Below are 25,400 nucleotides of genomic sequence, written 5' to 3'. Positions count from 1 at the left end.
TTAAAACCTACAGTGTGCCTGTTTCCATCTGGATACAAAAGCCTTTCACAATGTGGACATGGAAAGCATTGAAGTATTATGAAACTATATGTGGTTCCAGCTGCTCCTAAATCAAGCAAGACCTCTGAACTCTTGGTCAGAGTAACTGCTCCCCACACGTGCAACACCACTGTTAAGGCACTGCCCCTAGCGCCTTCTGTGACCTAGGTAAGGCGTTCGAGGCCCTGCTCCACCCACAGGCTCCTTCCTGCACCTCATCTCTGGTGGTCTAGTGGAAGAGCCTGCTCTTCAGATAGCCCGCTCTGTGTGTGTCTTCCTCTTTCTGTTTTGCGCCTCTCTCCTGTTTTGCCTATTTGCCTTTTTTCGGTCTTTTACGGTTTGTTTTTCCTGTTTAGCGTTGCCTGCCCCTGCAGTCTCATTCCCGGTGTGTACCGGCTCCCGCCTCCCCGCTGCCCACCCACCCCCAACTCCTTCTTAATGGCGGTCTCGGATGGACACAGACGGGCTTGCCTATGGCGTGCCCGACCACGACCAGCGCCAGAGACCCTGGTCCCCTAACCCCCTGCAGCTACGACCCCAGCACTCTCCACACACTCAACCCTGGACGCAACAGCAACTGCCAGCTATCGACGCTGAGCAACTCTCAAGGCCTGTTCCCCTGCCAACACTGCTGCCACATCTTCACTCACCTCCAGACCTAGAAAGCCACCCCCAATCCACTGGACGGCAACGTACACAAGCCCCTGAGCTACATCCTATGGGAGCTCCTCAACACTCACTCGCTCGACGTCTCCTTCCTCACAGAGACCTGGACCAACGACAGCTCCGCACCCAACATCGCAACCGGCATCCCCGGCGGATACAAGATCCTGAGGAAAGACCGGCCCAAACACCATCGTCCACAAAAGCTCCCTCCGACTAACAACCACCAACTCAGACGACTCCTCGCCCCCATGGAACACACCCACTTCCCGATCCAGCCCAAACCCAGAACAACGCTCCTTCGGAACACTCGTCTGCTGACCACCCGGACCCCGTTCTCCATTGCAGATTACATCGCTCTCCACACCATCGTCTCCACAGAATACATACTACTCCCAGACCTGAGCTTCCACCTAGACAACCTCAGTGACCCCAACACCACCGCCCTCCTCGAGAAACTTACCAACATTGGACTGAAGCAACTTGTCTCCAACCCCACTCACACAGCAGGACACACTCTTGAACCCATCTACGCAGTAGAAAACAACATTTGCTTCAGTCACATTACAGAACCATTCTGGATGGACCACCACTTTGTCTATTTCTCCTTCTCGAAACCCACTACAAACAAGAGCATGTCACGCCTTCAACGCAGAAACTTGAAGAAAGTCACAGAAGAACACCTCACCTCTGCCCTCAGCTGTATTCCTCCCCTACCACAACAGACGCCAATACTGCAGCAAACAACTTTCCCCAATGGATCACCAACTGCGCCAACACTTCCGCCCCCCTCCAGAACTCCGCCAGACGACTCAACGCGAAGGCCACCCGGTTCACCATGGACCTCTGAGAATCCAAGCGCTCTTGCCGACGACTGGAGAAAACATAGAGAAACTGCAAAACCCCGGAAGCACGCTCCGCCTACGAGGCCACAACCACTGCACACCACCAACTTATCAAAACTACTAAGAGTAAATTCATCCAAGACAGAATACTCTCCAACGCCCACACTTCAAAGGAGCTCTTTGCCATCATACAAGAATTCACCAGACCCAACAGCGAAACTACCAACGTCCCACCCTCCCAAGACCTCTGCAACAAACTCAGCTCTTTGCAACAAACTCAGCTCTTTCTTCCACCACAAAATCAAGATGCTGTACGAAAACTTCAACGATCATGACCACGGCACCGACCCAACACCTCTCACCAGCTACGTCATCCACCCGACCCTTCTCACCTGGACCCCTCTCACCACAAAAGACACAGCAAAGACTATGAAAAGCATTCACTCCGGACCACCCACTGACCCCTACGTGCCACACATCGTCCACAGAGCCGCCATCACACCCGAACTATGACGAATGATCAACTTCTCCCTCTATACAGCCATATTCTTCAACGACTGGAAGCAAGCCGAAGTCAAACCCCTTCTCTCGAAGCCCTCCGCAGACCCGACAGACCTCAAGAACTTCAGGCCCATCTCTCTTCTCCCCTTCGCCGCCACAGTCATTGAGAAAGTCGTCAACATCTATCTAGCGCACTTTATAGCATCCAACAACATCCTAGACTCCTCTCAATCTGGATTCCGCAGCACCAAAACCTCCCTCATACCCGCTACTGACGACATCCGCATCCTTCTCGACCAAGGCCACACTGCAGCCCTCATCCTCCTAGTCCTCTCAGCTGCTTTCGACACGTCTCCCACCGCATACTAGCCGCCAAACTCCATTATGCCGGCATCCAGGGAACAACCTTAAACTGGATTGGATCTTTCCTCTCAGGCAGAACACAAAGAATAAGACTCCTGCCCTTCTACTCCGAACATACATAGATCAAATGCGGAGTACCCCAAGGATCCTCCCTCAGTCCCACGCTCTTCAAGGTCTACACGGCCCCCTAGTAACCATTGTTGGAAAACACAGACTCAACACTGTCTCATGCAACGACGACACCCAGCTCATCCTCTCCCTCACCAAGGAACCTGACATCACCATGCAGTTTCCAAGAAGGGATGAAGGATGTTGCATCCTGGATGAGCAGCAGCTTCCTGAAGCTCAACTCTGAGAAAACAGAAGTCCTCATTCTTCAATACACCCCTTCTGCATGGGAAGAGACCTGGTGACCCCTGCCCTCGGAAACCCACCCACCCCTACGGACCTCGATCGCTCACCATGTTTTGCTAGATCAACGCCGTGTCCTCCACATACTTCAACACCCTCTGCATACTCGGCAAGACCTTCAAATGGATTCCCCTTCACTCCCCCACCCACCGACATCAGGAAGACCGACACCCACGCACTCATCACCAGCAGACTGGACTACGGAAACGCAGTCTATGCCGGAATCAACAAAACACTCCTCCGCAAACTCCAGACCGCCCAGAACGCCGCAGCCAGACTCGTCCTCAACATCCCTTGACATGATCACATCACCCAACACCTCCGCTACCTCCACTGGCTCCCCGTCAAAAAAGAATAACCTTCAAACTGCTCACACACCTACAAAGCACTGCATAAAGCCGGACCCTTTACCTCAACGAAAGAATCTCCTTCCACGTCCCCAAGAAAAACCTCCGCTCTGCCGACCGAGCCATAGCCACGCCTCACCCGAGAACCACCTTCCCCGCATCCACAGGGCCAGAGCGGGTGGCATATTTCTCCTACATTGTGGCCAAGACCTGGAACAAACTCCCCCCCCCGGCATCAGACGAAGCCAGACGCTGCACCTATTCAGAAAGGATCTCAACACCTGACTCTTCGAATGACCACGGAGCTACTCAAACCCCCTCCCAGGGTCTTGAGACCCTCAAGGGTGAGTAGCGTGCTCCAAAAATTCCTGATTGATTGAAGTTGTTTCAGCATTGAACAGTTTTGTAAATCCACTACATCAAAATAACTATGAATGAGACTATTTGCATAAGGCAGGTCTGTCTAAAGGGGCAGGGTGGGTGAAATAGAATGCTTCCAATGCTACCCAGAGCGAATATCAGTAGTTTAAACTATTTGCAAGCCTTTCTCCCATAACCATAAGCCTAATCCATAACCCAACTCTATCCGTTGCTCTACACCTAACATTACCCTGGACCCTAATACTATTCCTTAACCTAACAATACCCCACAAACTTAAAATTATCCTTGTGCATCCTTCATTCTATATAAAAATGTTTGGAGAAGTGGTATTCTCAGTAATTAGAATTGTTGGTTTATTGAAAGCCAAGCCAGGGTAGTGGGTTTCCAGTATTAAAGTTGCACGAAAATACTCCTACGACCTTTGTTAACATATATTTTCACATGCAGCAAGCAGGTTACTGTTTCTAGCTGGTGACTTTCTAGTTGCAAACTGTTGTACTGAATCTTTCTCCATTTGCTTGTTTAAAGTGAATGAAAAATATCCTAGTAATCATAAAGGAAAGTTTAATTTCAAGTAAGGGCATGGAGGCGAGGATTATGCCATCACTTTATTTATTCAACTGCAGCCGTATATATATATAAAACTGCATTTCCCATCATAAGTGGGGAAATAGGAAGAAAAAACAACAGTAACATATTGTCTAATTAGGGCTCAGTATGACACTTTTCAGACTCTGTCTGCCTAAACACGCCCTCTTTGTTCCTGCCACCAAAGAAGACAATAGAATACCTCACTCCTGTTTAGATGACGCCAATCCTGCATGAATCCATACAATGAACAATTCTAACCAGGACATCAGGCGAACCTTCAAATTATTTTAGTGCACATTAACATGTAACATATGAAGGAACCAACCATTGCAATTCAAATTGGTTTAGAGAACAATTACAAGATATCGGGTATCAGAGCGCTTTACATAGCACCAGTTTCGTTACAAAAGGACACATTCATTTTTGTTAGGCAGGGGAGATTAAGTGATTTGCCCAGAATCACAGGATGTTGAGCGTCCATGCTGAGACTCAAACCTGGTTCCCCAGCTTAGTATGTGACTGCTCTAGCTGTAAGGCTACACAACCTTGCCTCCGTGTCCTAAATAGAATTGAAAATTTCATTTGCAATTTCAGGGAAATTTGCCATTCTGTGCCAGGACCTGGGGGTGAGGATTATGCCAGTTTAAAGCATGTCTACCACCAAGGTCGCAATGGAAGAAACTGGTTTGAAGTAAAACTTCTTAAAGGTCGAATCCGAAGACCAGTCTGCAGCGTTCATAATATCCTCCAAGCAAAGCCCAAGGAAGAATGCTTTTAATGCCTTAGCCCCGCTGATAGAATGAGCTCTGAACACCTTTGTGTCGATCAATGTATAAACACTCCTAGGCAATCTTCAATTTCTAAAGGTGGATAGACAACTAAACTATAAGTCAGACAGCATTAATATATATTATCTAAAACAGATAACAACGAATAAAAAATGAAAATAGAAAATCAGAATGAATTGTTTTATTTTTATAAAAAGTTAATTAAAAAATCCTCACTCAAGGATTAAAGGCAAATTATACATTACCTGAATCTATATATCACAAAAATACATTTTAATAATAAACCATATAATACTGTGAGTCATAAAATCAGATTGTGGCAGAAAAATTATTCTTTTCGACACGCGTTGCGGCGGAGTGGAGACGCCTTCTTCAGGAAGCCACGTAGTTAAAATCTTTTTATTTAAAGTGGTGATGTATAATTCTTTAAAGGTTACACTCTGTTCTTGATATCAATATAAAACCAGTCTTGATCGGAGAGTACTTAATACCTTTCGTAATAAACCTTTTATTAGAGTATTTAAATCCTCCTCCTCGTCTGTCTCTATATAACTGGGACGGAAAAGTTTTTTTGTTTTTTTTTTAGGCTGGTTTTATATCAATTTATATCACAATCTGATTTTATGACTCACAGTATTATATGGTTTATTATTAAAATGTCTTTTTGTGTTATATAGATTCAGTTAATGTATGATTTGCCTTCAATCCTTGAGTGAGGATTTTTTAATTAACTTTTTATAAAAATAAAACAATTCATTCTGATTTTCTATTTTCATTTTTTATTCGTTGTTATCTGTTTTAGATAATATATATTAATGCTGTCTGACTTATAGTTTAGTTGTCTATACACCTTTATAAATTGAAGATTGCCTGCGAGTGTTTATACATTGATGAAATTTTCCCTGTCCTAGGAATCAACCTATGAGTGATTCAGGGGGTCCTTGTTATTTCCACAACACCTTCGTGTCGATACCTGCCTCTTGCGTGGCACAACGCACCCAACACACAGTGGTGGGAGATGAAACAGCCTTATGAGGCTTGCAAGGATCAATGAGTAACTGCCCTTCTCGGTGGGGCTGCAGTTCTTCAGTCACTGACTAATACTGTTTGACACAACAAACAACACACAGCTTAGAGAGAGCCCAGGAAGGCCAGATATGAGAATTCTGGAATTGTACTTCGGCCTCCGGGACACATGGAAGGAAACACCTTCAGGCGTAAATGCGCGGCCGGTAATTCCCAGAGCCCTGACATCTGAAACCCAGTGACAAGAGATCAAACATAGCACTGTAGCCAATTTTGCAGACAACTGTTTCGGTGAAAGGTACTTGTTCCGAGTCCAAGAGAGGAACAGATTCAACACTTTGTTGAGATCCTAATGAACCAAGTATCTTGGTTCTAGAGGAAGAGCTAGTCGGATGCCCCAAAGAAACTTATGGACAAGTGGATGCTCACCGACTGAACAGCCTCCAACGTGTACATGTCCTTCAGAAATCGTGGGCCTTACAGTGTTGACTGACCTGCAAGTCAAGCCTGCCGCTGCCAGCTAGGCCAGGAAGTTCAAGATGTGGACAACATCAGTCTCCACGGGATCCAAACCCCATTGCTGACAGCAACACAACCACTGAGACCAGGCCGAGTGGTATCATTTAACCGTATTCTCCTCCCGGAGTAGGAGGTAGGAGGGCTGCAGCATTGTGCGAAAGTCCTGGGCCTTGCCAGTGTGACCTGTAATCTTCCACGTTATAAGTGGGAGGGACTTGTTGACCACCAACGGGTGGGGATTCCCCGAGGGGATCCTTGAGGAGGAATCATTCTTTGGGTAGACGGATTGAAAAATTCCAATAAAGTTCAAGAAGAACCAAAAACCAACTTCCAAATCGGAGTTACTACCACCAAGACCACCTGCTGCGCGGAGTCTCATTATCATCGCGAATGGAGGGAAGGCATAGCCCATCTCCTCGGACCAGTCCTGAAGAAAGGCATTGGTTGCTTTTGGGTCTGGATCCGTTCTCTAGCTGAAGTACTGTGGAAGTAGATGATCTAACAGGGATGCAAAGATCGATCGAGAAAGGGCCCCACTGGCCTGATAGAGCATGAAACACCTGCAAAATCAGTTTCCACAATCTCATATCTTTGAGACGATGAGACTGCCAATCTGCCACTGGTTTGGCAGAGCCCAGAAGGTATTCCGCCGCCACAACCGACATGTGATAGTTGAGGCACTATTCCCAGAGCTCTACGCAAGGTCTGACCGCGTTCTGAAGCGCGTACCTCTCAATGGTTGATGTAGCAGACTGCTGCTACATTGTCCATTTTTAGAAGAAGACAACATTGGGCATGTTCGCTTGTCCAACACATCACAGCAAAAGGGCATACCTTCAACTCCAGGCAATTGATGTGCAGAGCCGCTCTGAGGCGGGACATTTGCCTCCTGTGGTAAACTCCCTACAACATGCTCCCTAGCCTGAACCACTGGCCAGAGACAAAAATGGCTCACCCATTCCAGGCTTCCATATGCATGAGCAACCATTGCAGCTCGTCCTTGGCTTTGTCTGAGAGGGTAACATGTTGGGAATATATGAGGCTACGATGCGGGTGCAAAGTTTTCAGGCTTTGTACAGCACATAAGTGTAGGGGACCCCGAAAAAAGGCTTGATTGGAGGAGGACAAAAAGCCGACTACCCTTGCAATCTGTCAGAGAGAAATTGGGGGCTTCGCCAGGGTTCTGCGCACTTCGCCGCAAATTTTTCTTGAAGGTAAACCCAAGGTTGTTTCGACTGCGTTGATCACGAAACCCAAGAAGATCAGAATTTGGGATGGGATCAGGGCGACTTTTCGTGATTGATGATAAAACTGAGGGACTAGACGAGCTCCACTGTGCTCAGCAGGTGCAAGTTCAGAGCCTGGAGGCACTAGTCCATGATGAGTACATCATCCAAGTATGCTATCAGGCCGATCCCTGATGCCCTTAGAAACTCGACCAGTGGCCGGTACACCTTGGTGAAACCCCACACAGGAGAGGAGAGGCTAAAATGCAGTGAATTGAATTCATAGGTCTGGGACTCACATTAGAATTGTAGGAAATGACGATGTTGGTGGAATACCGGAATCGTCAGGTACAGATCCTTTACATCCAGGCGCACCAGCCAGTCAGTGGGTCGCAGAAGGTCTCAGAGAAGGTAGGTACCCTCCATCTTGAAGTGACGGTAAATCAGCTACTCATTGAATTTCTTCATATTGATGACTGGGCGTTGTCCAGCATCCCACTTCTCTATGGGGTTAAATTTTGCTGAGGGAGCCAGAAGGGTGAGGGGTGGTCAAAGATATAGCCACTTTGGCCAGGAGTTCCTGCATCTCTACTTGGATAAGAGCCACCTCCCTTCCTGAGAAGGTGATTGGTGTAGGAGGGACCGTTTGGAAGAGGAAGCTGTAAAAGTGTATGTGGAAGCCCTGTACTGTTTGCAGAACCCAGGCATTTATAAAAAGAGTCCTCCAAGCATGTATGAAATTTACCAACCTGCCAACAAATTCTTGTGATAAATCAACTGGAGACTCACTGTGGAAGTTGGTGGAGGAGCCTCCTCCCTGAGAACCGCCTCCAGATTCTCTGTGCAGTTTTCAGGCAGCCTAGGAGGTAGGTCCAGGTAGTTCTTCTCCAAAGGCGTTACCGCGTCTGAGTCCACCCTGTAAATAGAGGCGTCCACCGCCTCACAAAACTCATCTGTCACTGAGAAGTAGGCTACCTCCTCTTCCTCAGTTTAGGCTCCATCGTGACCAGATAGTGGAGATAAGTAGCTCCCAGGGGAAGCGTAGATATAAAATTTGTATGATTTGGTAACCAACAGACAATATGGGAGCTCAACAAGGGAAAAACAGTAATGATATTATTCAAAGTAATAATGCGGTGCTACCAGAAGAGAGAATGTGGTTACCATACACACCCCCTAGATCCACAATGTGGCTCCTAGCATGAAAAGATCTCCCCGAGCACTCTCAAATCACAATATTTTTTACTATATATGCAAATATAATCTTCTTGTATGCTCCAAATACCAGTTGGCGTAGTTGCAAGAAGTACAAAAGTTAATATATCAATCCACAAATCTTGGTGTTTCCAAAGACGGAAAATTTCTCGCATAGATTTCAGGTTCATGCAGCCTGAACAAATATGTCCATACAGTAGTCCATTTCTCCAAACCAGTTTATTGTTCACAAAATTCCATATTAGTGCAGCTTCAGCAAATTTATTCATATAGCAGCCAACACGTGTTTCGTCGCGCTCAAGTATGGCAAAGCGACTTCATCAGGGCTGTTTTCCTAATAATTCAAAATCCAATATACTGTTCAACCATCAGCCGGCCGGCTACCGTGTGGACGTTGGATACACATGTCCCAGCATCTGAATTGATATACTTGATCGAGAAGGATTTTTGAATATTGGGACAGAGGAAGATTTTGCCCTGTCTGTGGTTTATTTGTACCAAACGAACTGTGATGGTTGAACAGTATATTGGATTTTGAATTATTAGGAAAACATCCCTGATGAAGTCGCTTTGCCATACTTGAGCGCGACGAAACACGTGTTGGCTGCTATATGAATAAATTTGCTGAAGCTGCACTAATATGGAATTTTGTGAACAATAAACTGGTCTTGGAGAAATGGACTACTATATGGACATATTTGTTCAGGCTGCATGAACCTGAAATCTATGCGAGAAATTTTCCGTCTTTGGAAACACCAAGATTTGTGGATTGATATATTAACTTTTGTACTTCTTGCAACTACGCCAACTGGTATTTGGAGCATACAAGAAGATTATATTTGCATATATAGTAACAAATATTGTGATTTGAGAGTGCTTGGGGAGATCTTTTCATGAAGCGTAGATATACACTGCATTCTAGGCTGAATTGAAATTCAATAACATGTTAACAAATCACTATTTGGAATTGCAAAATACATATGATTCGGTATTTGGAAGAGGCGCTTGTAGGGCAACCCTTCAAATACAGAATCAGAATGAGATGTATGAAATTTTTGTGACCAAAATGCGGTCTCAAAACATTTGCACTTTACCACCAACTGAAAATTATTTTGAAACGTTACATTTCATTTCTTTTTAACCCCTTGAGTGCTGAGGATGTAGCAGTTACTTCCCCGGCTGTGGTGCTGGTGTACCAAGGATGTAACCGTTACGTCCTCGGCACAGCACTGCCTAATCTGTCTGCCTCAGGAGGTGGGATAGAGCTTCCGCAACCTCCCGAGGTAATTTTTTTTTCAATGTACTGACGACCGCGTGCACGTCATTTCATTGAAACTGAAACGAGCCAATGACCTTGTTTCAGTTTCTCTGTTTTGGTGCTCTGGGGCTATCTCATCCTTCAAGCACCGAAACACACAGGAGTGGTACAGTTTGAAAAGGGAGAGATCCACCACTAGACACCAGGGAGGGGGGGAGTGGCCCCTTGGGCAACGGCCTTTGCTCCCCCCAAATTCATTTGGGTGAATCCAGTCTTTCCGGCCCCCCGGGGGTGCAGAAAGCACACTAGACACCAGGGATTCTTCATTTTTAGTACTTAGGGGTGGGGACTGCCCAAAATGGGCACTAAAATGTGCACACCCCTCCTAAATAATTGCCAAAGTCTTTCTGATCCCCCCCCTGCCCTCCCCCTGGGGTCCAGATGGAGGCAATAGCAATAGCAACTAAGGATGTTTTTTTTATTATTATAAAAGAGGGGTGGGGGCTGCCCACAATGGACATGCGCATGGCCCCACCCCACAACACCAAAGGGGGGCAGAGTATCTGCCTCCTTGGAGGCCGAAAGCACACTAGAACCCTCCCAAAAAATTGCCACAGTCTTTCTGCCCCCCGGGTGCATATTGGGGCAATAGCCCCCGAAGTGCTCAAGGCTGGGCAGAAAAGCCCACTAGACCCCAGAGACGATTTTGTTTGGGATTTTTTTCATAACAGAGGTGTGGGGCCTACCCACAATGGGCATGCAAGTGCCAGACACAAAAAGGGGACAGTCTTTCTGCCACCCCCCTGGGAGGCAGGTGGATGTTATTACCCCCAATCTGCCCCCCTGGAGTGCAGAAAGTCTACTAGACACCAGGGATTTTTTTTTGTTTTAGTACTTGGGGGTGGGGCTGCCCTAAATGGGCACTATAATGCCCCCACCCCTCCCAAAATTTGCCACAGTCTTTCTCGCTCACCGGGGTGCAGTTAGGGGTTATAATCCCCGACCTGGGGGTAGAAAGACCAATAGGAACCAGGGATGATTGTTTTTTTATATATAAAACCCAAAAAAGGGACAGTCTTTCTGACACATGGGAGGCAGCTGGGGGTTATTACCCCCAATCTGCCCCCCGGGGAGGGGCAGAAAGCCCACTAGGCACCAGGGATTTTTTGTTTTGAATATGTAAGGGTGGGGGACTCCCAAAATGGGCATGCCAGTGTCTCTACTCTTCCCCCCCACCCCCCCACAAAAAAAGGGACAGTCTTTCTGACCTGGAGGGCAGATGCAGGTTATTACCACCAGGATCTTTTTTGTTTATTAAGGGGGGTGGGGGCTGCCCATATTGGGTGAAGCCAGCTCCCCCCCCCAAATAGTCACTGTCTCTGTGGCCCACCCAGATGGGTCCAGAAAGCCCACAAGGCACTAACGGTATGTTTATGGTCATGTCAGGGAGTACTTTTGTTTGTGAACATAAATTGGCTGATTCTGCACTCCTTGGGGGCAGATGAGCAATATTTGTAGACACATCTGCTCCCATGGGGGGCAGAAAACCAATAGACACTAGAGAAAGTTTCTGTGTGTGTGTGAGAACTGGAGTTCGGCTGACGGTCTGTGTTTACTGGCGTTTGGCTGGCTGTGTGTGCGTGTGAACCTGCATTTTGCTGGCAGAGTATGTGGACTAGCGCATGGCTGGCAGTGTATGTGGACTTTCGCTTGGCCAGCGGTCTGTGTGGGTGCACATGTCTGGCAGTGTGCGTGGACTGTTACTTGGCTGGCAATGTGCATGGACTGTCGCTTGGATGGTGCTTCGCTGGCGGTGTGCGTGGATAGCGCTTAGCTGGGGGTGTGTGTGGATAGTACTTGGCTGGCTGTGTGGCTTGCGTGTACCTCCAGGGTTTTATTGTCCAGAATGCCCTGCATACCTCAAATTTAGCTAACAATTCACACTTTCATCACATATCTGTGTGGAAAATTGGTCGGATCACTGCGCTGGCACAACTTTCCCACCACCCAGCGTTTTCCTTAATCTCCTGAAAAAAAATGATGCCTCACTTATGTGGGTGCCCAAAGCAGAGCATCTAAAAACATATAAAATGAAAAACTGAGGGTTGGTCCATAAGAGTCGTTTTTTTCATACGTTTTTAGGCTGACACTTCTTTGGGCACCCACACAAATGAGGGATCATTTTTTATTTGAAACCTGAGGGGATGCTGGGTGGTGGTAAATTTGTGCCGGCGAGGTGATCTCACCCCCTTGCCACACAGAAATGTGAGGAAAATGTTACTTTTTAGCTATATTTGAGGTTTGCTGGGGATTCTGGGTAAGAAAACGGTGGGAGATCCACACAAGCCACACATCCCTGCATTCCTCTGTGTTCTAGTTTTCAGAAATGTCTGGTTTTGGAAGGCTTCCCTAGATGGCCGCCGAGTCCCAGACCAAAAATGCAGGTGCCCCCTACGTAGGACAAAACAACCTGTTTTTGCAAGGGAGGCGCCTGTGTTTTTTGGTCCCGGGCTTAGCGGCCATCTGGGGAAACCTACCAAACTCAGACATTTCTGAAAAGTAGACATCCAGTCGAGGCCAGGGAAGTCTAGATTGTATGGATCCCCCAAGGTTTGTTTACCCAGAGGTTTTTCCCACAGTTCTGTGTGGTGAAGTTGTGGAATCACTGGAAGGTCACAAATATCCTGCCACCCAGCATTCCCACAGGTCTCCCGATACAAATGCTACCTCACTTGTGTGGGTGGGCCAAGTGCAGTGACAAGGAAGGGCCCAAACGTATTGTGGAAGCATCAAAATTATCAATCACAAAACAGTCTAGTTTTCAGAAATGTCTGGATTTGGTATGTTTCCTTAGATGCCCATATAGCTCGGGACCAAAAGCGCAGGTGACTCTGTTGCAAAACCAGGTTGCTTCATGAAAAAGAATTTAGATGTCTCCACAATAGGTTTTGGGCCATTTCCTGTTGCAGGCACCAGGCCTACCCACACAAGTGAGGTACCATTTTTATCAGAAGACTTGGGGGAATGCTAGGTGGATGAAGGTTTGTGGATCCCTGCAAGTTCCAGAACTTTTCATCACAGAAATTTGAGGAAAATGTTTCTCTATTTCTTTTTTTTTTTTTTTTTTTTTACAAAGATTGAGTTGTGCAAGGAATTCTTGGTAACAGAACCTGGTGAGACCCACACAAGTCACCCCATCCTGGATTACCCCCGTTGTCTAGATTTAAAAAATATACAGGTTTGCTAGGTTTCCCTAGGTTCTGGGTGTGCTAGGACCCAAAATCCACAGCTAGGTACTTTGTAAAAAAGGGTCCGTTTTCTGTGGAAAAATTTGATTAGTCCATATTGCGTATTGGGCCATTTCCTGTTGCGGGCACTAGGCCTACCCTTACAAGTGGGGTCCCATTTTTATCAGGAGACCTAGAGGAACACAGAATAGTAGGACATGTGTTATTACCAGTTGTCTTTCTATGCATTTCTACCTTCCAAATGTAAGATAGTAAGTTAAAAAGAGGATATTTTGAAAAAAGCTCGCAAATTCACATGCCAGTATGGCTACCCACATATTCAAAGATGTGCAAATAACCACTGCTTCTAAACTCCATATCTTGTTCCTATTTCGGAAATACATAGGTTTCCTTGGTGCCTATTTTTCACTCTTTATATTTTACCAAATGAATTTCTCTGCACCCTGTATACAATGAAGGAACAATGCAAGGTGCAGCTCAGTTATTGGCTCTGGGTACCTCGGGTACTTATAGCCCTATATATCCCGCAACCAGAAGGGTCTCACAGACGTAATGGTATATTGCTTTAAAAAATCTGCCATATTTGTAAGAAGTTGCTGATGAAAATGTAGGCACAAATGGCTTTTTTTTCAACTCAATTTCAATTTTTTATCTACTTGTCAGAAATGTATAGCTTTCCGGTATCCATTATTGGTTTCACACCCATATTTACCACTAACTGGAAGGAGGTTAATAGCTCAAAAAATAGGAAAAATAGGATATGTCCCAGTAAAGTGCCAAAATTGTGTAGAAAATTTAGGTTTTCTGAAAAAAGTCTGCCTGCTCCGGAAAACTGAGAAGACCCTTTGTCTGCAGACCCCGGCAGGCCATCATCCTTGTGATGACTGCAATTCCTAATAGGTCCACAAATACGACCTGCAGCGTTAATATTCATGACATAGACTGATTTGCGACCAACTAGGAATTGCTAAATTAAACTGAATGAGTTTCGTACATTAGAAATAGTGATTTCCTAATTGCAATTTGCAGAAAATCGCAATTAGGAAATTGGTATTCTTAATATTCGTATATCTGGCCCTAAATTGATAATTAAAATTGTTGTGCATGGTGTCCCAGTGACAGGAGGGTAGCTTGTTAGCTCATGGTCACATTGTTATTTATTGTTAATATTAGTTGAGAAAAAGGAAGAACAGTCCTAAAGTCTCCATTCATTCTTGTTTTAGGCGCTACGCTAAGCATGCGGCCTGCCCCCATACCAATAGAGGATCCTGAATGGAGGCAAACACCACCGCCAATCACTCCTACCTCCGGCACTTTCCGGTTGCGGCGAGGCAGTCGGTTTACCTGGAGGAAAGAGTGTTTGGCAGTAATGGAAAGGTATGTCTTGTCAGTTAAAATCTGTGTGTAGTCTGCATGATCTTAAGTGATGTGGATCTGTATATATTATACTGCAAAATAACCTTTTTTGACAAACCATAAAAGTTTTCATATTTCATCAAATCTTTGAAAAAATATGTAATGGCAGCACAAGTTGTTTTTGCTGTGCCACAGTTTGAATTAATAAAAGATCAACTCTAGATCAACATCAAAACAAATCTTTTCTCACATTATATTTCTGTATTCCATGTATTACATTTCATTGCAATTCTTTCCTTAGCAATATTTTTAATTATGTGCATTCCTTCACTAAGAGCAATAATAAACTAGCAGATTAGATTGTGGGCTTAATAAGATCACCCACTGTATCCACTCTATACATGGACTTCCTTTGCCTTTTTCTGGTGCAGTAGAAAAAAAGAAAAAGAGATTCTGGAGTGCCGTGGAGTAGGTGAGGGAATCTTGTTATGTCCTCTACCTTCAACATATAATGATTTATTTAATTGTTTCATAATGCTGACTTTGATTTAAAAAGGGGAACCCACAGCAGTAAGCATTTAAAATATATTGCCAGGAGACATTGCCACATGGTTAGATCTGAAACAAGTGAGCAAGTGACAGGCTTATTACTGACACTTTTGCCATGTATTTTCAAAAATATTATGACTATTGATTAGCCTGTGCTGGGGAAGATCTGCCTGCATTCATTTCTGAATGTAAGACCCAAAAACTGATCTTAGGTTGGTACTTTAGGAGGAAATTGTATTGTTTACTTGCATTTATATAGCACTTACTATCCCTGACAATGCGTCAAAGCGCTTTTGGGTGAGCAGCAGGCTACTCTGGGACCCAAAAAGGATTAGTGGTGAATTAGTATAGAGGAATATGAAATTAATTTGAGCGGTGGACATGTGAGTCTTTCCTGTTGTTTGAAAAGAATAGTGAAGGGAGAGAAGAGGGAGGGGTTTAAATTTATATACCTCTTGTTACCCCTGATGAGGCATCAAAAGAACTTTTCAAGGAGTAGCACGCTACTCCAGAACCCAAATACGATTAGTAGTGCCTTAGTATAATGAAATATGAAATGAATTTGAGTGGTGTACATGTGAGTCTGTTAGTTGGATAGAAAAGGATTGTGGAGGGTGAGACGAGGGAAGGGTCTAGAAAGAGTTTATTTGGAGATCCTAGCAGCAGGAGCAGAGTTGGAATTGGGATGAGTAGAAGATGAGGGAAGAGTCGGAGGGAAGGGTTTTGAAAGGCTTGTTTGGGTGATCTAAATTGTAAAAGAGGTTTGAGGTGATGTGAGGGAGGACTAGAGGAGGGAAGAGTCAAGAAGGGGTTATTTTGGGGATCATAGTAAGCGAAGAATAGAAAAGTCTGGAAAGGGTTATTTTGGGGATCATAGTGGTCAAAGAGTAGAGGAAGAGGATATATTGAGAGAGGTATAGGGTGAGATAGAGGGTAGTCCATTGGAGAGAGTAGTTGATTGAGGTTAGGGATGCATCATGGGGTGAGATATAGGGTAGTGTAAAGTAATAAATATAAAGATACATACATGGAAGGTATTTATGTATAAGTAAGGTAATATATCTAGTTTTAAATTGTGTTAACTAAACTCAGACTTTCTAGTGTTGCTGTACTTTAAGCTAATTTATTTGTATATATATTTTCCATCCCCAATAGTGAAGCAGTTGTAGATAATAGTTTATTATAAAATGTTACTTATTTATGCAGTGACCTATATATATGCTAAGCTTGGAAAATTATAACCATAATATGTACATTTGTTAAGCAGAACTAATGAAAATCTATATATTTATAAACAAGATTATTATACACCTTTACATAAAGGAATACACCTATCTAGGTACACATATATAATCCAAATAACTGCTTATATACACATGAATTTGCTGTATATTTATGTTTGAGTATGGTGGCTATGTGGGGAAGAAACAATTCTTAAGTAGTCTTCTGAAGATAAGGTACTTATCTGTGGATCTTTTGTTTGGGGGTAAAGAATTCCATAGTTTGGCTGCTTGAACAGAAACGGATGTGCCACCTATGGTTTTTTTTTCTTGTATGGTGGGATTTTGAGGCGAGTTGCCAATCTAGAACAGAGGTTCCTTTGTTGAATGTATGCCCTGTTCCTGAGAGCGAGTCTATGCTGGTAGATCCTGAGAGGATTATTTGATCTTTAAATAAACCGCCATACTAGGACATTGCGGCTTACTTAATGGTCATAATAACACTGCAGCAAACGTCTGTGTATGTCCAGTTTCAGGATATAATCACCTGAAATAACTTGGTTAAGGCACCTGTTGGAAATACTTTTATGAAATCTTTAACAGGTGCAAATAATCATAAAATAGCTCAGAGCTTTAGCATGCCTGTGGCAAAGCACCGCGTTTACCGCCTACGTCATGTATTTCCAGTCTGTGTAAGGTAGCTTAGTATAAGATTGCTCAGCAAGTAAATGTTTTGCTGCAGAGACCATTCTGCAAACTGCAGGTTGCAAGTTACAGACCAGTCAGCGAGGCACTTTCTGCAAAAAGGTGCGTGCAGTCTGAGGGCATGAGTTTTAAGCCAATCTTTCAATAAAGTAAGGGTGACAAATGGACATTGGGTAGTAATAAACACGTATAATTAAGTGGCAGAACAAATTTGTAACTCCTGAACACATTTTAAGGGACATTGTTATCACACACCGTCTAGTTTTCCAAAAATGTTTCTGAATAAACTAATGCAAGTTTTAGATTCAATTCACAGCTGGCTCGAAAATGAAAAGACAGTTGGCATCAAAAGCAATATTTTTCAGAGTCCTCTCAGAGTCATCAAGAACCTAGTGTCAAATCAATTTTGACAGATGACAGCAGCGTGGAAGTCAGAGTCGACTGCTGGGGTTGGGAGCAGTAGACCAATGTGATAAAAGGATGAGCCAGCACCTGCACAGGGACTGGCAGTGGGCACACATGCAGTCAATTCAAAGTCATTCATGTCCTGTGCCGCACACAAGGCCATGGTGTGTTAGCCAGCGTCCTTAGTGGTGTTGACCTTTGGGTCACACTATTGGTGGCTAGCGACACAAACAATTTACATGGTTGGACTGGGACATAACCTAAGACCAAAGTAAAAGTGCCATTGAAACAAATAGATGAAGAGTTGCTCACATTTGCAAACTAGAGCAGCTTTGAACTCAAAGATGCGCTGTCCAGCTGTTTTGCAAGGTATGAGAAGCTGAATGCATGTGTGCTAGCTGCGCTCAATTTTATGATCCGAAAAAATTCAGTCGTATAAAGCTGCCCCCAGGACCATAGAAACAGTCAAGAAACAGCTAAAACCGGACCACCGGTGAAGCCAGCCCGCCTGAGCTTGGGAATAAAAGGCGGTGAGAGGGAGAGAAAGGTTACTTTGAGGAAGAGAGAATGTAGGCTTCAAAACAACCAGATGATGGAATCAGGTCTGCAGGAGCTTTAGGGTGAGACAGGCAAGTAAAGAACCACAGCACTCTGACCCCCACATAGCCTGTACCTTCTTACTTGTAGTGTCTGCTGCATCCTCCAGCACTCTTTTGGACAATGTTCCACATGCACTGACAGTCTGTTTCATATTGTCTCCCTATTTCTCACTGTCTTTTCTTTCTTTTTTTTTTTGTTTCAAGCTTTATTTTCAATTTTATTGTACAATAGGAAATGAGCCATACCAATACTGTACTTTGTCAGGCGCTTCGTCACACATCAATAACATACTGTAAGATGCAAGCTTCGATATACAGCAATACAATTGGAAATCTATTCCAAAAAATAAAGGAGTATCGGTCAACCAAGCCCCATGTCTGCCCATTAAAAAGTGTAACATTGATTCATTTCAAAATGAGATATAACAGTTACCCAGTTTCTCGTCCGTACAATCCAATAAGAAGTGCACTTAATAGAAAAGTGAGTAGAAGGTGCATTAAACAACAGGAATCATGTGTCCAATACTGTAGCCCATCATCCCACCCCTCTGATACTGTGCCACTTTCAGCCTGTGTGATCAAAGCTCGACATTTCTCAGCAATATATGCCCTATATGGGCCCCATATATCTTTGGGGAGTGAGGAGCTAGGCATTAGGGAAGTGTACATTTCACAATTTAAATTACAGTATGCCAGGCTACGCAACAACGATTCAGAAAAGGGGGTGGTGATGAACAGAGTGTCTAAATTAAGCAGACCACTCTTACCCAGTCCAAAGATCAGGGCTTGATCCATCACCTTTATTTAGCTCACTGCACCATCCCAGCTCAGAACCTGGCTATATGCAAATTAGTCTGTCCCTGGCCCAGTGCATCATGGGAACAGGGCAGACCAAACTACCAAGCCAATTCTTCACCGGAAAGGAGACAAGCTTCCGGGGACCGGTTTCCGGCATTTCAGCCGTCGTCAGCCCGGCTTGCTTGAATCCTGATGGTGCAGTGAGCAAGGGACTCATGTCTGAGTATACCCTGCCACACCTATTGTGGCCAAAAACGATTCAGATAAGGGGGTGGTGATGGACAGAGTGTCTGAATTAAGCAGACCACTCTTACCCAGTCCAAAGATCAGGGCTTGATCCATCACCGTTATTTAGCTCACTGCACCATCCCAGCTCAGAAGCTGGCTATATGCAAATTAGTCTGTCCCTGGCCCAGTGCATCATGGGAACAGGGCAGACCAAACTACCAAGCCAATTCTTCACCGGAAAGGAGACAAGCTTCCGGGGACCGGTTTCTGGCATTTCAGCCGTCGTCGGCCCGGCTTGCTTGAATCCTGATGGTGCAGTGAGCAAGGGACTCATGTCTGAGTATACCCTGCCACACCTATAGTGGCCAAAAGCGATTCAGAAAAGGGGGTGGTGATGAACAGAGTGTCTGAATTAAGCAGACCACTCTTACCCAGTCCAAAGATCAGGGCTTGATCCATCACCGTTATTTAGCTCACTGCACCATCCCAGCTCAGAACCTGGCTATATGCAAATCAGTCTGTCCCTGGCCCAGGTCATCATGGGAACAGGGCAGACCAAACTACCAAGCCAATTCTTCACCGGAAAGGAGACTAGCTTCCGGGGACCGGTTTCTGGCATTTCAGCCGTCGTCGGCCCGGCTTGCTTGAATCCTGATGGTGCAGTGAGCAAGGGACTCATGTCTGAGTATACCCTGCCACACCTATAGTGGCCAAAAACGATTCAGAAAAGGGGTGGTGATGAACAGAGTGTCTGAATTAAGCAGACCACTCTTACCCAGTCCAAAGATCAGGGATTGATCCATCACCGTTATTTAGCTCACTGCACCATCCCAGCTCAGAACCTGGCTATATGCAAATTAGTCTGTCCCTGGCCCAGTGCATCATGGGAACAGGGCAGACCAAACTACCAAGCCAATTCTTCACCGGAAAGGAGACAAGCTTCCGGGGACCGGTTTCTGGCATTTCAGTCGTCGTCGGCCCGGCTTGCTTGAATCCTGATGGTGCAGTGAGCAAGGGACTCTTGTCTGAGTATACCCTGCCACACCTATAGTGGCCAAAAACTATTCAGAAAAGGGGGTGGTGATGAACAGAGTGTCTGAATTAAGCAGACCACTCTTACCCAGTCCAAAGATCAGGGCTTGATCCATCACCGTTATTTAGCTCACTGCACCATCCCAGCTCAGAACCTGGCTATATGCAAATTAGTCTGTCCCTGGCCCAGTGCATCATGGGAACAGGGCAGACCAAACTACCAAGCCAATTCTTCACCGGAAAGGAGACAAGCTTCCGGGGACCGGTTTCTGGCATTTCAGCCGTCGTCGGCCCGGCTTGCTTGAAACCTGATGGTGCAGTGAGCAAGGGACTCATGTCTGAGTATACCCTGCCACACCTATAGTGGCCAAAAACGATTCAGAAAAGGGGGTGGTGATGAACAGAGTGTCTGAATTAAGCAGACCACTCTTACCCAGTCCAAAGATCAGGGCTTGATCCATCACCGTACGCAACAAGGCCTGTAAGGTTGGAGCGGTCTTCTCACCCCACACCAGCGCTTTCTCTCTCTTAGCTAACAGAAACCCAAGTGAGGCGAATCTCCTGACCGTCGAGGGAAAGTTGATCCCATGAGAGCAATTTCAGTATAACTCCAAAGTGGGAGCTCATTGGAATTCAATTGAAGAAGTTCCCTTTAAGAAGGGAGAATAGACAGGTTTGTCTTCTTTGCCCACACCATTTTTGCTAGTAATGAAGCCTTCTCTGAATAGATACCTGTGGATTCTCTAAAAGGTGGTGGACATGGACTGACTGATATAGATAATCTTAGATTCTCTAATAAGAGGATTGAAATGGACTGACTGATGGTATGAGCTAATTTCCCTTTATGTAGACACCATTCTTCTGTATTTCGCTGCCCTGGAAACCTCCCTAGATAGACTGAAGTCAATATTTGATTATCATTTCTCCTTTCCCTTCTTATATATGGAAATAAGCGTCTGAGCTGCCCATGTCCCTCAAAATTGAGTACACAAATTTTAAGTATTTGGGGTTTGGAATTCATTGGACCCCATCACATTTTATGATGATCATACAGACCAGACCCTCTGCTGCAAGATCTGGTGTCAGAAATATTGACCTGGAAGGCCTCTTTAACTTTTGTGCAGTTCTGTCTTACATTCCCGATATTCCTTTGTGTAATACAGAGCAAGCTTTACGACATATCAGAGGTGCATTTTAAAGAGATTGTAAGATTTTTACTTTGGAAAGATGCCCCTCAAAATTACTATTGCAAAACTCTATAAAATCACTTTCAATGAAGGGATAGCCCTTCCAAACATTAGGAAAGCTTGTGAAGTAGTGCATCTGATGAACCACATATGGTTGGGTAGTCATCTCATAAAATGAGTCAGCCTTCTGAATAGATAACAAAGGTCACAACCATGTCTGGTGACCAGCCTGCATAACAGCTACGACAGACTCAGTGGCCAAAATTTGAAATACACATTCTAAAGAGATGGGCTGGAAAAGTAAACTTATTTATAACACCATTGTGGGTGGGACTAGGCTGAGGCCTTTGAGTATCTTGAGTGAGTTTAGAAGGTAATACACAATTGCAATAGACACTGTAGACACGTGGAACACTAATGGGACTATACTGGTGCAGCAGTAACAAACTGAATATGCACTACATGATATTTAAGTGCTCTCTGCTTAGAAACTTACTGTCTTTGGGAACAGGTTGTCATTGAAGAAAGCAGTGTTAGAGTGTAGATTGCTAGGACTTGCGATGAAGTAAAAGAATATATTACCAACATATACAATGCTACTAACTAAAACACAAAAGCAACTGACTAACTTGTGTTCCCGATTGGAACTAGGCCATTGCAGCATCGATTACGGTTTTTGGGAAGAGGCCCTCTTGTATCAATGTGAGATGTCTATAAGGTCAGACTTTAGAGTGATTCAGGTCAAAATTCTACTAAGAATTAAGTCACTAACGTACAACTTAAAAAAATTAAAACAAATTGCAAATGGCATTTATTTACACAGATATGACCAGACCTTTGCCCATCTAATATGAGGGTTCCCGGCTATAAAAACATACTCAGAATGCAGATGTGAACAACTGAAGTTAACATGAGGGAGGTCGCTGGAATAAGAAACTTGCATAATTCTGCTCAGGATTTGGCTGTAAACAAGAAGTTTCCAGACATCAAAAGTTATTTTTCTGCCAAGGTCTTATTGTAGCAAAGAGATGTACTGCACAGAAATGGGGTAGTCGGACACCATGTATGATAGAGAAGTAAAACATTAACATAGATTAGCATATGGCTGCCGTGAAAATGGTTTACGTGGTTAGAAGCTGCCCAAAGAAATTCATCGTGATTTGGGGCAATTGGGCATAATACAATCTTACACTCCTGCATCCAATTGTTCTCTCTAAAGTATACATAAGTGCTACTCTAGGTGTATATAACACTGTCAGAGCAAGCTTACTATGGGTTAACAATACCCCATAGAGGTTGGGGATGATGGTGTGCTCTGTAGTCACACATTCATTAAGACATTGCGCTCACCAGTAACCTATCCCTGTATCCGCCACCTCTAAATGTTTTGATATGGGTACTAACTTGACCTGACCAGTGTTACATCCACCTGCAGTACCACATCTGTATACTTTAGTTAGAATACTTGAAGGCCTGAGTGTGAGAGGGTGGGTAGCATTCTAGTGTTGTAGGGTCATTTGTCAATTACTACTTAAGGGACCCAGAATGCTAGCGCGCAGCGCGAGCGTGCAGCATGCGCGCCGGAGGTGCGCCAGAGGTCAGCCCGTCTGCGCCCGTCCGTGCCAGACCGGGCCCAGTGGCTAGTAACTTTACCCTGGATCAAGCCAACCCCATCTACCACGGTACTGATTTTAAATACACTGCTAAGGAGTTAAAATCTTTTAGGCATTATTCACCCGCCCGGTGTACAATTTGTTCTCCTCCTGTCCATGGTTTTAAATGCAATCATTGTGGTTTCTCATTGGCTAGGATGACTAGGTGTAAATCGATGAAGCGATCACGTAATCATAAAACCTAGTACTATAAAATCGCCCCCACTTTTAACAAACTCAAGTTTTGGAGCATTAATTGTAGGTCTCTTCCTAAGCATAAAAATCACATTTATGATTTTCTAGACGATGAAAAACCTGATGCCGTTTTTTTGACAACCTGGCTTCAGGCCAGCTCCGGACCTGACATTGCTATGGCCCTCCCTACTGACTATGTCATGGTCAAGAAGGATAGAGATACTGGCAAGGGAGGTGGCATTGAAATAATTTTAAAATCCATTTACAGTTGTAAGTTCGAAGCCTTCCCTCTCCAAGGATGTGAGGCCGCCCAATTTAAACTCGCAGTAAGTCCTCAGATGACCCTGTCTGGTCTTTTGATATATCGTCCCCCTGGGAGTTCTAACCTATGGACAACGTCCTTTTCAGATATTATTGCCCCTCTTTCTTTGAAGGCTGCTAATTTCACCATTCTTGGTGACCTGAATTTACATCTGGAGGACCCACAGTGTACTGTTAGCAAAACCTTCCTATCTGATTTAGAAGCCCTTAATATTCTGCTGTGCAACATTAGGCCCACACACACAGCAGGGCATTTATTGGACCCTGTCCTCTCTAACCTTCCGTACGACTGCGAGTTAGCTGCCCGCCCTTTGGAGTGGTGAGACCATTTCGCAGTCCAATTCCCTCTGCCTCGCACTAAGACCATGGCCAATGGTAGCGGTGACATGGAAGAGAGTTTCCGACGTTGGGGCAAACTTAACATCAAAGATTTTAATATGCTCCTGTCTGATACTCTACCAGATGTTAGGTCGTCCCTACCTGTGTTAGATGCTGCGGTTTCTAAATGGTTGAATGTTGCTGTTGACAAGCTTCTCCCGCTGGTACCTAAGCACTCCCTGTCCCACCGTCCACCTGCGGCATGGTTCTCGGAAAATTTAAAGACCACGAAATCCCGTTGTAAGGCACTGGAAAGGAAATGGAGACGCTATTATTCCCCGTCTTGCAAAGTGAGATATAAAGAGGCCCACAAAGACTACCACAAACAGTGTACAATGGCCCGAGCCGCCCATATTGCTAATACTGTGACACATGCCCAGAACTGCTCCTGCACACTTTTTTCTGAGGTAAAAAAGCTGACCGGCTCTGATTCGACCCCTGCCCCCCCTGTCTTAGACGAGGAACAATGCAATTATATCGCGGAATTCTTCATAGCAAAGGTGGAACGTATATATGACTCTCTGAGCCCTCCCACCTTTGATGAGGAGTCACCTCTAACGTCAGTACCTGTCCATCACAGTATGCCCTGCTTGGCAGTCAAATTGACAGATTGGTCACCTTTTGATGATGTTTCCTTTGCTCACTGTCTGGAAGGTATCAAATCTGGTTCCCCACGTGACCCTTTACCTACCAAGATCTTGAAGCAACTTGACCTGGATTCTCGCCGTGTCTTGATGAAGCTTCTTAACTCATCCTTGGAAGAGTCACATGTCCCACAGGAGTGGAAACATGCGATGATCATTCCTCTCCTAAAAAAGGTTGGAGCCGATGCTTCTAATTTATCCAACTGTAGGCCCATCTCGCTGTTGCCTATTTTTTCTAAGATTTTAGAAAGACATATCAACACACAGCTGACTCACCTTGTGGGGAGCTCCGGTTTCCTGCACTCGTCTCAATCAGGCTTTAGAGCGCATCTTTCGATGGAAACCACACTTTTAGGAATCACCGAGAGATTACGCCACAGTGTCGATCGCGGAGAAACATCTGCACTCATTCTTCTTGATTTGAGTGCAGCGTTCGACACTGTGTCACATTCCATTCTTCTTGCATCCCTCCGGTCTCTAGGAGTTGAGGGACCTGCTCTAGCCTGGATAGCCTCCTTTTTAAATGGCCGCACTTTTCAAGTTTTTTCTGCAAAGTCATCTTCTAAAATTTGTCTATTGGCGTACGGCGTCCCCCAGGGGTCTATTCTTAACCCGCTCTTATTCAACATCTATGTTAGACCCCTGGCCACTATAGTGGAGGAAGCTGGCCTTACTTTATTTTCATACGCCAACGACACTCAAATAATTT

At 44.9% G+C, this 25,400-nt stretch overlaps 1 protein-coding gene across 11 annotated transcripts in view; it reads left to right on the top strand.

Annotated features, from left to right (window-relative positions):
* HMBOX1 (homeobox containing 1) overlaps positions 1-25,400 on the top strand; it is a 490,629-nt gene that overhangs the window by 338,134 nt on the left and 127,095 nt on the right. For all 11 annotated transcript variants that reach the window (XM_086928008.1, XM_086928002.1, XM_086928007.1 and 8 more), the window contains one exon: positions 14,646-14,799. In XM_086928008.1, coding sequence (XP_086784134.1) covers positions 14,646-14,799 — 154 coding nt within the window. The remainder of the gene's footprint in view (positions 1-14,645; positions 14,800-25,400) is intronic.

Source organism: Lissotriton vulgaris, chromosome 6 (genome assembly GCF_964263255.1).
Source record: "Lissotriton vulgaris chromosome 6, aLisVul1.2, whole genome shotgun sequence".
Classification (NCBI taxonomy): domain Eukaryota; kingdom Metazoa; phylum Chordata; class Amphibia; order Caudata; family Salamandridae; genus Lissotriton; species Lissotriton vulgaris.
This window is presented reverse-complemented; position numbering and strand designations above follow the sequence as displayed.